The following is a 14,284-nucleotide window of genomic DNA, read 5'->3' as shown; positions in this document are numbered from 1 at the left end:
AGATATTTTCAGTATTGAATGCATTAAGATAACATAAATTCCAAATCAAACATCTCATTCAGCATATTTCCTATTTAATTTTCTCCTGTACATTTTTCCTGTAGTTATCTAAGGGTTGGTTTCATTATTTGTATCAGCTGTCTCATGATAACTAGTTTTGAAAAAGAACAAAAAATGAGTGCTTATAGAGAAAATAGAGAAAATTTGTTGCTTGCACAGCCTTGTTTCAGTTCAGTGTTCCTTCCATCTTCTGAAGTTTATTGATCGGGAGAATGTTAAAGTTGTTGAATAGTTTGTTTTCATTTCACAAATGTGAATCAGGATTATTGCAGAAAAACAGGAATGTATTCATCGTTAAGATTTGCTTTACACATTCATTTATTTTTTTAATCTATAACTCTTATCGAACAAAGAAAACTCACAGGAATATATGCATCACCACCGAGAACAAAATGAGCCTGACGGAGGCAGATGGAAGATCAGCAAAGCACTTCCCTCAAGTGCAAAAATACAAACTTCTTATAAACTTCTGCTAATACTGAGAAATACTGGTTTCCCAGAGTTGGGAAAGGTACTGGGGGGATATCCTATGTGCTGAGTGGCTTAAAGACACTTGGCTAAGGTACAAAATGCTGCAGCCATTTAGAGCATGGCATGTTTTTCAAGACTTTTGCAAACAGATACAAGCTCTCCAGCTCTCTGCTCTTCCTGAACTGGCAGTGTGGTAGCTCCCAGTGTGACCAGGCTGGGGACCTGGGTGTGCCAGAGGAGAAACAGCACGATGCTGACGCAGCCTCATGTCCCCAAGTTTGCCCATGGCTCACATCTAAACTAGAGAGCAGAACAAACTCAGCTCTTTTTGTAAAGCCACGTGTGGCTCCATCTCAAGTCAGCTCAGGTTCTTGCTGGGACCACTTTGCATCTCTCCAGCATGGCAGGCTTATAAGTTGTTCCATGTGCTGGGACTTCCCAAATGCGCAGTGTTCGAGTGGCACCTTCCCTATTTTCATGGATGCTGTTGGGTTTGGTGATCACAAAATTAGGTTATGACTGGTTTTGCTGTCTCTCTTTGCCTCCCACTCCTCTTCTCAGGTCTTATATCACTGTATTCATCCACTGTTGCAGATTGCCTTGTGTGAGCAGTGCGTGCCTGCCCTTCTACCCATTCCCTCTCACCAATATAAGAAGTGTAAAGCTAGGCCCTATGAGCTCTGGGGGGGTCACAGGACCATGCAGCTGCAGGAGTCCATCCAATCAAGTAACATCTTTTACGCTCATAATGATAATTTCCCACTTTAGCAAAACACCCTGCTGCCAAACTCCAGTGCTAATGAGCCTGTCAGTGCATCAGTGCACTCCCGACAGTATCGAGAATGGAGGGATTGTTTTTTGCAAGGCAAATGAAGACACTGATGATTAGCAAGAAACAAACCAACAATTCAATACATCACTGGCCACACATACCAAATCATTGATTTTCTGTCCTGCTGGGCAGCAGCTGTTGTATTTGCTCTGCAGAAATGGATTTTTTAATCCTGGAGGGACAAGAAAGGTGGATGTTTCTCCAAGAACTGGAGGCAGCAGTCAGTTGCTTCCTGCACAGGGCATGGGCATGTTGATGGTGTCCTTCTGAAGCTGCTGAGAAGTCTGATGGGCTTTCCACTATTAAATTCTGCTTCTGAATGCATGTGAATGCAGTGATTGGATGGAAAAAAAAAAAAACCTCCTGTGAGAATCTGAAATTGCAGGACAAAAAAATGCTGCCCTAAAACTTACAATCACTGAAAGAATTAGAAGTTAATCATAGATACCCTCACATGACTTCTCTCTATCTACCAGTTACGTGTAATCAGCATCCTTCCAGATCATCTATCTCAGCAGTGTTGCTATTTCCATAATCCTTGCCTTGCCTGGCTGGATTGAAGTGAGATCTCTATTCCACAGCATTTCCGAACAAAATGCATGACCCCGGGTCAATGGGACCACAGTCTGCTCTGCAATGAGGTGGCACTGATAATTCCTCTTGCCTTCTTCCCAGGGACCTACGTGATGACGGTGACGGCGAACGACGCGGACGACGGCACCACGGCCAACGGGATGGTGAGGTACCGGATCGTCACCCAGACCCCACAGAGCCCCTCACAAAACATGTTCACCATCAACAGCGAGACAGGGGACATTGTCACCGTGGCTGCTGGGCTCGACAGGGAGGTGAGTTTGAAACCGTCTCACCATGGGTTTGTTGAGGGATGCTGATGTGAAAAGCCCAAACCCTGTCTTTAATCCCAAGCGTCTAAAAGCTGGAGTTGAGGTGTGGACATCACAGTCTTTGCTTCTGCGGCGACTGTGTGGCTTTGATGTGGTATTTTTGTCTTAATCCATATCAGTCAATGAAACCCTGAGAGAATCTGCAAACTCCAGGAGCTGATGTTTTCCTATCCTAAGTTTGTAAAACTCAATGATGTAGAAAATACTCCAGGACATGTAGGAGGATGAATAAATGGTCATTTTTCCTCCCTTCTGTTGGGGGTAAATAAAGTGCCAGACATCTATAGCCCTTTCTAGACCTGTCTTTCTTAGTTCTTTGCATGTTATCCCTGAAAAAGGAACACAGCCTGCACTCAGCGCACTTCATATCCTTATGTCATTTCCAAACTTGTAAAATGTCTTCCAGTGATTTGGGGTTTGTGTGATGTTCTGCCTTTAGTGCCTCTTCTTTCTGGCATTTTACAATGTGCAGCTTTTCCAAATGCAGCAGAAATTTTATTTTTACTGACAAAAAATACTCTGCCAGCGTAAACTATATAATGTGATTCTCAGAGCTCTGCCTCCTCTTGTTGTAGGTGTAGCTTAAGGACAAAGCATTTATACCTCACAGATTAAACAAAAATAAATGCAGTGTCAGTGGTGGGATGGAGTGAGTGGGGAACGAGGGAATGGGGTCAGTGGGTGTAAAGGGAGGAGAACCCCAGAACTTCAGTTCTGATTTTATTCCCTATTGGACTGTGCAGGTGATGGAGTGCAGCTCAGTGCAACTGGGGGAGCTCTGTGGACTAAGGGATGGGAACAATGAGCCACAGAGAGTATGGAAGGAAGGACTGGCTTAGTCTGAGGCTCAGATGTTTATTTTCACAACACATCCAGTGGGAGAGTCCAGTTTGGGAGATCCCAGTGTGCTGTGTTTCTGGGAGAAGGCACCAGAAATTGCTTTTGTTCTTTCTCTCCTTTGCTCCCCTGTGGCAATGGCAGGGGCAGAGCAAGCAGGAGTCCCCAGATATGGGCCTGGGACCTAAACTCTGAGAGGTGAAGCCTCCAGCACCTTGGAGATCTTTCCCATGCCCCTCAGACCAGCAGCACACTTTTGGCCCCACTGCTGATGCTGTGCCAGGCTCTAGCCAGGAGACATTCCCTGCCAGGGAATTCCCATGTGTGGGGATGCTTTTCTGCTTCAGAGCAGCTCGGGGAGGATCCCAAAGGCAGCTGCTGAGAGCAGATAAAAGCCCCAGGAGCAGCTCAGCAGCACATATGGAGCCCAGGGGCATCCCAGGACACTCGAGATGGGATGGGATGGGATGGGATGGGATGGGATGGGATGGGATGGGATGGGATGGGATGGGATGGGAATGCTGGCTGGGAGCAGCACAAGGCTTGCCCTCGGCACCGTTTCAGGGTGAGCTGGCCCAGGGGGGACACGCTGTGTGGAACAGCTTTCCAAGGAGAAGGTCAGGAGAGCAGAGAGCTTTCCAGGTGTGAAGACAGGAAGCAGAGCTGGGGGAGCAGGAGGAGTTCCAGCACCTGCTCCTTCCCACCTGATGAGGCAGACTCTGGAAGCACAACCTAGGGCAGATTTGACCTTTCCCTACTCCTTTTATTCCGAGAGCTGGGAAGTTGGCTGAATCTTAAGCAGGTAGATTATCCCAGGCTGTGCTGGAGCCTGCGGCAGGCTTGCAGTGGAAGAGGAGAAACAAGTGCTGGAGAGATTGCTGGCAGCCCCCAGGGGGACGGTAGCAGAATACTCGGAGAAGAAATTGGAATTCTGGCAGGAAAATGCTGATTTTATGGAAATGAAAGAACTGTTATTGCCCCCCTGACATCAATGGGGGCCAGCATTTTAATGCTGGGCTTTATGGGCAGAGAAAGGTCATCGGTTTATATTAATTTCAGAAACACAGATTGGGATAACTTGGTGGGAGAGAGGTTTTAATCTCAGCAAATCAGGTCAGAAAAGAGGCAGGTGATAATTAGGGGGAAAGGATAAAGCAGAATCTTTTTTAGCATTTCTCTCATTGCATCTGAAGTATTTTAAAAACTTGCAGGGCAACCATGTGTTTTGTGTAAGTCCCCTTGTGCACCGGGTCCAGGAAATCACAGCTGGCACATTGTATGTGGAAATCTGGTGTTGAGTGTCCCAAGATGAGTACAAGGTTGGGCAAGGGACACTTGGATCAAGGCAGAACAACCAGCTCTGGGCATAATCCTGGGGCTGCCCTGAAGCTACAGGGCATGCTTATACCCAGCTCTCTCTCCTGCTTTCAGGCTTACATCTGGAATTGGCAAAACTTTCTGGTTTTTTAACATAAAGTTATATTGCATCTAAGTTGAAAATTGTGTTTAAACACCCCCATTACTGTACCACAGACTGGTGTTTTGTTTTTGTTTGTTTTTCCTGAAAACTTGAGGAAGCTATTAGAGGAGTGAATTTGGGGTTGCTGCTGACATTTCCTTTTCGTTAGGAAAAGGAGACAAAGAGCAATATTTGGAATGCAGATTTGGGTAAATTAAAATGTTAACAAATCTGACCTATTCAGCTGAAACTACTATAACCAAGATAAATTCCCTGGATACCAGTTATTTCTCCAAATGCTTATTGACACATTTATCAGTGCCTGAGACATGATTAAGTTAAGCTGTGGTGATACAGAATGAGGTTTTCAGTCTCCATTGGACCCTTCTCCCTTGCTTCTGCAATGCAAAGCAGGCATAAAAATAACTTCCAGAGCTATTCCATGTCTAAGAGACGGGTCCATGCTCCAGATCCAGCATTTGTCTTTCAAAAGGGAGAAAAGTCACTTCAGAACTGGCGTTCCTAGCTCAGCATTTCTGTTGCATGCTCATTAAATGAGATTTCCTGATGTTCTCAGCATCTCCACTTAAATATTGGTTCTTTGCTGGTTTCCTCAATTACCTTCAATCCATGAAAGAATGAACTGGATGACGTTTTAGTTTATTTTTTGTCAGGACAAGTGTTTTGTTTGACCTGTGAGATACCTGTTTTAAGACCAAGTCTTTGCTGCTGTTTCTAAACCCCCATTTTTGCTGCTGTTTCTAAACCCCCATTTCCACAAACCATGGAGGAAATTAAAAACTCAGCCTCTCAAATTGTGCTGGTCTCTCCTAAATGTGTCTGACACTGAAGATAGCACAATCAAAAGCCAAAGAATTAAAATATTGATGGCTTTAAAGTTATCTTACCTGGTTCCTATTAATCTGGATGTAAATATGGTGACAGTGCTCTGTGTCCACTCACTCATTATGACTGCACTTAATTGAATGGATCCCCAAGGAAGATAAAGTTAATTGGACTGCACTTCATAAAAATTATTAAAGGAAGACAGTTTAGCAACAGCCTGATGTAAGCCTGGATGCCTGAGGGTGAGAAATGCCAAGGGTGGAACAAAGGAACACCTATCCCTTGAACTAAGAGGGGAAATAATAGGGATTTAGGGTCATGAGAGGTTCAGAAGTACATTCAGACAGCCAGGTTTTGATGAGAAGGTTAAAAGCAGATAGTTGCTGCAGGAAAACTTCAGAGTAGCATAGGAATTCTGCAGCTGATTTAATGAAATTAGGAGGGGGAAATCATGTGACGGTGGGAGCACAGAATGTGTGGATTATAGGGAAGGCTGTGAATGCATGAGATGAACGGGTTGTGGCGAAGTTCAGGGGTAGGAAGGGACCATGGGAGCTGATTTAATTTATGGCAGGCTGCTGCAGAAGCGGGTGGTACTACACAAGATGCTACCAGGCTTCGTTTAGCAGCACATCTGAATTCCACATTTCATTAATCTGGGGGTTTTTTTTCCCACTGAGAAGAAAATTGCAGAGGTAAGAAAGGGTCAGGTGAGTCTCAGACACAAGCAGAACATTCATACTTTTGTTTTGCATTCTGAAAAGTAACATTTTTCTGTATAACCTTGCAAAAGCAACAAGCTCTGTTCCACGTATTACTTTGTTCCTTCCACTCAGCCCAGTGTCCCAGGTGGGATCAAGCCCAGGCTGTCAGTCTGATGGTGCCCCTGGTGCAGTAACTCAACCCCATGACCAATTTTGATTTCTCTAGTGGCAGAATATCTGTCTCAGTAGCACAGTAAACCTGCACTGGGGCTATAGTATAGGCAATATCATCCTCTGAAGAGCATCCCCTAAATATTTTATGAACACGGACTTTGAGCAAGCAGGAGGGAAAAAAAAAAGGAATGAGAGAAAAGGAGGTGATTGATCCCAGGCTCTGCTGGCAGGCCAATAAATGTTGAGACATCTCAAATGTCATCCAGGTTTATTTGAGATAATAAGTATTTCAGCACCGTGTTGCTTGTAATATAATGTTGCTAACTTTTCGAGATGTCCCTTAGAAAAGAGTCCCTTCCCAGCACATTCATCTGGTGCTGGAGAAATGAAGGAAGTCAGGAGCACTGAGTTGCTTCTTCCAAATTTCTGTATGTTTGTATTTCTTTTAAAAGTGATTGGATCTCTGCTGCTGCAAATGCTTTTAAAAATACATGAAATCCAATTCTATGATTACTGCACTTGGCTTTCTGAAAACGTGATGTTGCTGGTCCTTCTCAAGTGAGTGAAAGATAAAAGGGAGAGCCTGCCAACAACTGAGTTAGAGGTTTATTTTATTTATGAATGAAATGGCAGAATTTTTGTGGGGAAGAGGAGAAGTTCTTCTTATTAGCAGAGACAGTTGATTTCTTTTCCAAAACTCTGGGTTCAGTGCAGCTAGACATTTCTGATAGTGCAGAATTTGAAATGTTATGTTAAAGAAAAAAAACAAAAACCAACTATACACTACTCCAAACACTGAGCTGGGATTTTTTACTATCTGCAGTAACTGTTTTGGGTACATTTATCTCCAGGTCATTGCAATAGCTTTTTAAAACCTCCTTGTTGATTCAAATGCTGGCTGGGAGTAAACAAAGCATTGCCCTGGTACAGGAATGACTTTAGCCATTGAGCCTGCTGTGAGATATTCCCACAGATAAACATCCACTAGTCTGAGATTACCCAATACAGTGGGTTCAGTCTGGGTTTGTCTCTTCCAGCCAGACAATCATCCAAGGGTTGCCAGCAGGTAGCTCAGGCTGAGCCTGGCTTTCTGTGCCAGGAAACTTCCCCCTGACAGTGGAGTCCAGCAGCTTTCAATCCTTCATCCACCCCTGGAATACAGCAAAAGGAATTGATTCTCTTCTAAATTACCGTGGCCCATGCTAGTTATTTCTCTCACTGCATATCAATGTGATGTTCTGCAAAGCTCCAAGCAGGGCTGGAGGAACATCTGCTGCAGCATGAGGCTGAAGGATCCCACACCACACCAGTGATGCATGAGTTTACCTGGGCAGGTGTGTGTGTGTACTGACAGAATACAAAGAATGAGGGAAGGTGACATCTAAGTGGCTTGACTGCATCCTGAGAGCTCCTGTTCCCATTTTCCTCAGTCAGATTAGCCTTCTCCGAGGAGCAGAGGGGAGTAATGCAGAATTGCTACTAGCATGTCACCTTCTGACACGCACAATCCAGCATCCACCCTGCTTGCTATTTGTATCTATCACAGGAGTTCTTTAAAGTGAGAGGAATTCTGCTTTTCATGTTCTTTTCACTACCTTTTCCCAGAGAAGAACTAAAACAAGATTGTTGGACTCTGCAAAGCCACAAGTATCTTGCTTTTCAAGATGAGCTGCCCATATCACTGCATCAAAACATTCAGGAAAATGCCTTCACAGCTGAACTCACATGAGGAGAGCCAGGGTGAGGGATTAGTAATTATTTTGCCAGTGAAGCACATCCATTTCTATGAACTTGGACCACGAGTCCTTGTATTTAGCTTCCAGACTTGCAGGCTCCCCAAGTGACTGGAATGATGAAGGACTGTAACAGACTTCCAGGGTTAAGTGGCTTTTCCACTTCTCACAGCATTCAAGCAGTGACTGGGAGTCCTTGTGGAACGTGTCTTCAAGCCAGACATAAACTACCAGAGTCTTAGCAGGGATAAGCAGGTAAAATACTTCAGCATCCTCTGTCAGACTGTGTTTTACTTGTCCCTTCCAGCCTTGGCCCTAATGTGTTTCTGCCACATTAGAAAACTGTTCCCCTCTGCCACTGAGGAGCAGTTTGCCCTCTGCAGCTCTGCCCTCGCTGTCTGCCTGGCAGCCACGTGCCATCCCAGGGATTTGTGGAGCACAAAGTCACTCTGAGGGATGAAATCCACTCTATGCACATCATTTCTCTCGTGAATACTACGTTATCCCTGATACCTTGTAATTTTTCAGGGCCATGTAACGAAAATGTAAATACTGGAGCTTTATGTATTAATGTGCCTGAAATCATTACTTAAAGATAAAACTGGTTAAATTATTCAGTTATAAAATTATCCCATTTCCACAGCAGCATATCCTGTCAAAGGAAGAGCTGATTAGCCATAAGCTGAATTTAGCCAGCAGATTTATGCTGGATTCTGGTTTATGTTTCTGCATTGTACATAGGACTGATTTGAGTTTGCTCCATCATTCCGGTGCATTTCATTTTCTCATTACAGACAAGAATGACCTTTCTCGGCAAATTATGGTGAGGAGCACTACCACTCATCAATGAAGAAGATTCATTTTATTAACCCTCTTTAGGGCCTTGGAAGTGTGTTGTGCACTCAGTGGAGGGCCACTTGCAGTAATTTGAGATACGAGAAGTTAGAAGAGGGGGAGGGCTCAAATCTGCTCCACAGCACTGCTTAAGGGATCCCTCACAGCCTTTTGTTGTGGTGGGAAAGTTGTGAGCAAATCCTTGTCACAGAAATCACACCATTTGTTTTAATTAAGAAGGGAACAATGCCAGTGGTTCTGAAGCTTTGTCACAATTCCCAGAAGGAATATGTCTCCCCGTTTCAGCTCCGGGTGGGTGTTTCTGCAAGGATCTGTACCTTTTGCTCTTCTGCATGATTGCTGCAACTCTCTAAACAAGAAGCTGGCAATCAGTTTTAGAGCTCCTGTGTTGGAGCTCTAAAGCAAAGGGGTTTTTGATTACTTTTCCTTTAAAAAAGCCTGATAGCTAGATAGACTAGTAGAACTGATAGAGGAAGGGCTCTGAGCTATGGCCTTGGAAGAAAATAGCATGAGTAGGAAAAAAAAAGCAATTGGATATGATGGGAGGCATTTTTAAAGAATAAAAGAGCTTTCCAAAGAAAGAGGCTGGTGAAGAGCATGAAACCTGTGGGAGTCCTATGAGGAGACAGCAAAACAGCCATGGTATTTATCTCCCAAAAAGGCGCACCAGGAGGATGATCAGGACACAAGAGTAACAGGCTGGAGATCATCTGGCTGTACAAACTGAAATATGTTGGCACAGTTTGGCTGTGAGTTTGTGTGAGCTCAGCATGGCTGTGTGATTTGCTTGCACTCATCTTGACCCTGTCCTGTCCCAAGGCCTTTCATTCCCCATCAGATCGCATTTTTAATAAAGAGGATCAAACAGAGCAATAGGGCTGGTTGTATTGGTCTTCTGTGTAGGTTTTCAGCCCTGGTCCCAGTGGACTGTGTGTCCTTCCTGAAGATGTGCACAGCAGGATGCTCCAGCCTCACAACTGGGCTGTAAATGGAAACCTACAGCCAGTTTACGTCTCCCGTGGAGCCGATTCCACCAAGAGTGAGTCCTGCCCTTTGGCTGAAATTAAGAGTTTCCTCCCACTCAGGCAGTGCCTGTGACACTATTTACTGCCTGCCAGAGTAGCTCCCAGTTTGGTTTTTAAATTCTTTCTCCCATTTGGCTTAGACTCTCTTCATTCACCTGGCTTGCTTTCAGTATCGCCAGCATTTAGATGCTGGAGCCTCTGGAGGAGGTTGTACTGACTCACATGTGGAATTGTAATGGCTTTTTATTCATATTTGGGTGAGCTATTGAAGAGATATTACCAAATTGAAAAGCTGCATGATTTGGGGTTGAACTATTCAGATAAAGCATAGCTTTGAATTTAATTGGATCCGATTATAGAGTCCAAGCAAGAATACTGACACCCCACCTAATCAGTTTCCTTCTTTTAAATATGGAAATCTTCAGAGCCTCTCCTATAAGAAAATTCCACATATACTAATAGTCTATAGATCCTTTTCTTTCTTCACACACATTTTAATATGTTCCGAGAGTTCTGGTGCAGTCTGGTTGCACTTGTTTCAAGTTGCTCATGAAATCCCACCTCTGACTACAGTGGGTTGGTTTATACATTATTCAGTAGTAAAATCCCAGCTGAATAGGGAGGAGGAAAAAAAAGTTAAGTATCGGAGTGGAAAGCTCACCAGGTCCTTAGCATAATCTCTCTGGTTCAGACCTGCATTTCTTTTTCTATTTGAGCTTGTCTTACAGTGGAGAAGAGTATATCATTCCAATTTCAGATAGAAGACTACCTGCTCAGCTCAGGCAGATTTAAAGTTTTTCTTTTGGTACATCACATCGTTTCCAACAGCCCCTTCCCCTCTCTAAAGGGATTATTGACTAAATCTGCACCAGGTCAAGTGAAATAATTAAACACAAGTTGGCTCCACTAATTAACTTATCCACAGACCATTGTCTGTTATTAGCATTTTAAAGAGAGACTTTGTTAACTCCCTCTTCCTAGACCTAGTACTACTTTATTTTAATAGGAGAATTCATTCCTGTAAGCATCTTTGGCTCCATTTCTTGCTTAAATATTGTCTTCAACACATTTGCCAGAGCATGAGTGAGTTTGTGGGATGTTTCACCCTGCATCAGTTACTTTTCTTAACTGGGCATAAGAAGAAGGCAGCTTGAATGCAAAGGACTGTGACTGTCAGAAGACCAAATACAGTCTCCTGTATTCTGAAATATTCTTAAAATAGGAAGTTCTCAGTGTAAACAGAGGAGAGGCTGTTACATGCTCTGTAAAGTATAATTTAAATTGTGATGTATCTAGAGCTTTTATAGTACATCTCATCTGGAACAGTGTCAAGATCGTGGCGTTTGTATTTGCAGAGGATGTAATACTTCCAGAAATACAGAAATGTGTGCAGAGGGACCAAAATGTGGGCGTTTGCTGTTCTGCATCACGAATCTTGTCTATTTCCTCAAGCTCTGTACTAATTAGTACCCAGAAAGGTGGCAGAAGGTGGCTCTTTGAAGGGGAGGACTGTTCTTGTTAGACACTTCTGAGCATCGCTAGGCTGACTATAAATAATCACAACATCAGGTACTGAGGTTTGGGCTGTTCTCCATTCACTGCAGGCTGGGAGAGGGCCATGGATAAGGCCAGCAAGGTGTCACATGCAGGCAGGATGGATCTGTGTGTTATTCTTCCCAGAACTGCACATTAAAGCATCTAGGAGCCTGTAGCAGCAGAGCCAAAGCAGTGAGGCACTTTGTTCTTTTGTCATGGTAACCTCACCATTTTTCTTCTAATTTGTAGGCTAAATATTTTCCTTTCATTGCTGTTCTGTTATTCCAGTTTTCTAAAAAATTCTGAGGACTTTGTGTAAGAAATCCTCATTAAATAGACTACATGTCAGTACAATCATGTTTTATTCAAGCTATTCATTTTTTGCACTTAAAATGCTTTCTGTTCTAAATGCCTTTCCAGAAAAATAAATGTGATTTTCAGTTCAAGTAAACAGGTCACATAGTCAGTGACCAAAAATCTGATGGCTCAAATTGAGAAGGGGAACTAATTGCATAAAAATGCAGTGACTTATCCAGATGTTCAATAAGTTGGTCTTTCCAACTTACTTACACATGCCTGAAAAATAAACAGATTTTAGTTTTCTATTAATGCCTACATAGAATTCACCTCAGTTTATAGGGGAGGATCTTGTTTTAATGGTTCAGGGTTGGGCAGATGCCCAAGGAGGGGTGAACTGACCAGACTGATTGCAGCTCTCTGAGGATGGGAATCAGGGTTTGTAAGTCAGCAGCAAATGACTCTTGTAGAAGTGGGAAGCTTTTCTGCCAAGTATCTGCTATTCTAAAAGGGAGGGTTTGATGCTGCCCAAGCAGGAACATGCCAAATAAAATGCCTACTTAGGAATCATAGTGGTCACCTTCTGAAGGTGGATTTCAGGGAGTTCAGAAGAGCAGCATCCTTGTCTCTTGAACTCAGGGCCAGCCCTGTGGTTTGCTTGCAGCAGAGTAGAGCTGGCCCAGCCTCAGAGATCTGCTGTGATCAAAACACCCTACCCTGTATTGGGTGTGTTTTGCTCACAGGGGAGCCTGTGCTGCTGTGAAGTAGTAGATGAGAGGATACTCCACACATTACTCATTCTGGAAGTGGTTTGTTTTGGAGATGTGTATGTTTCTGCAATTATTTTAGCCATTAAACTTCAGCCCTGAAAATGCTTTCATCTTGGCTGATTCCATCTTTTTGTGGCCATGGCAATGGAGAGGAGTGTGATGGGAAATGCATTACTAGGTTTGTAAATTATGTGCAGTTCCCTCCCCCCGTATGTTTGATATCAGAAGATGATGTTTGACAGAGAAGATAATGAACAGTATTTGCTGGTAAATCAGCAGCTAGATGTGGTTTGAAAGAAAGCATATTTGGGCTTAAAGAGACAATCTGGAAGGTTACCAGTACTGTGCACTACCAGAAAATCTGCTCTACAGATGAGCAGCAGAGCAGCTTCCACCAGCGAGTGCTGGAGAGGATCTGGGTGGCCTCATGACTTCAGGGTATCAGCTCTTGACAAAGCAATTGAGCAAACTTCCCAAGAAAAACAGCCTGCAGGGTAATCTGCAGGGCAACAGAGGGTTCTTAGGGTAGGTACCCCATCCCCAGCTCCTTTGGCCATGGCCACATCCCTGAGAACCCCTAAAAAAAGCAGGAGAATCTCTCAGATCTATCCATCAGATTAGAAATTGAAGCATCAACAATCATTTATGTAGATGATCCTGATTAAGCAGGAAGCTCCCTACAACATTTTCCCCACCCCCAGATTAGGACAAAATAATGATTTTTTTAAATTGTCATTACCAGTCAGAAAATAAAATCTGGAGAGATTTAGCATTTTTATTTTAATAGCTGCAAAAATGTCGCATTGATATTGGTCTTTTAAAATGATGTTTGACATTTTGAAAGATCAATTTTTGTCAAAGCTAGCTCAGACCATTAAAACCATTTTAAAAAGGAGTCTTTTGCAATGTAAAAATAAATTCCAAGTGAGGGAGAGCTTTCAAGTGCCCATCCTTGGGAGCAGTTTCACTCTTAGCATCTTGTGATGAAAAACCATTTTGTCATAATATTCTCCACCAGTTTTCATCCTCAGGCCCCTTCAGCTCTCTATATGGTCTCTGCCACTACTGTCATCCGACCATATCAAAATGGGTATTTAGGGATGTTCTTCTGAAAACTAATTCCAGTGTTTGAAATAAGAGCTGCTAATGTAACTCGGAGTGACCATTGCCTGCAGTATCAGCATCTTCAAAGGCTGACTGACACATTTGAGAAATGGATTTTGTGTTACTCTGCTGACCCCAGACTCTGTGCCAGGGTAGTTCAGAGAGGGGCACAGGCACAGTCCTTTCCAGCTTCCATAGGGAATAAAGAAAGCTAAGTGACAGACTTCATATCCAGATGTGCAGGGGAGCGTTCAAGGAAAATGCATCAAAAACACCCTGCAAAAACTCATTTAAAGTTACATAAATTATTGTTTGCATTTTCACATGCAGTTATTTTCAAGTCTAACCAGCTGTATCTGATTGAAGTGGCCCTAAATAAATAGATCCTTACATAAACACAACATTTGTTTGGGGATTTTTTCCCAATAAGGTCTGGGCCCTGTTTGCTTTGCAATGTTGCACAGACTGTGAGAAGGAGGTGTCTGAATTTCAATGGGACATTTTGACACAGAAAATCCCATTCTTAGTATGTTTGGAGTTTCTAAGTCATATGGTGACAGCTACCATCAAAGAAGACACAGTAAATAATACAGCACGTATTTTGCAGAGAAATTGGAATGCAAGCAGAGAGTCCAAAGAGGTGATCACATTTCATTTCACGTTTTTCCCCCCATTT

At 43.3% G+C, this 14,284-nt stretch overlaps 1 protein-coding gene across 2 annotated transcripts in view; it reads left to right on the top strand.

The window, feature by feature from the left end:
- Positions 1-14,284, top strand: part of CDH4 (cadherin 4) — a 423,802-nt gene that overhangs the window by 342,127 nt on the left and 67,391 nt on the right. For both annotated transcript variants that reach the window (XM_068207967.1, XM_068207968.1), the window contains one exon: positions 2,039-2,211. In XM_068207967.1, the coding sequence (XP_068064068.1) occupies positions 2,039-2,211 (173 nt within the window). The remainder of the gene's footprint in view (positions 1-2,038; positions 2,212-14,284) is intronic.

Source organism: Anomalospiza imberbis, chromosome 17 (assembly GCF_031753505.1).
Source record: "Anomalospiza imberbis isolate Cuckoo-Finch-1a 21T00152 chromosome 17, ASM3175350v1, whole genome shotgun sequence".
NCBI classification, from domain to species: domain Eukaryota; kingdom Metazoa; phylum Chordata; class Aves; order Passeriformes; family Viduidae; genus Anomalospiza; species Anomalospiza imberbis.
Note: the sequence above shows the minus strand (reverse complement) of the source record. Positions and strands in the feature narration are given on the sequence as shown.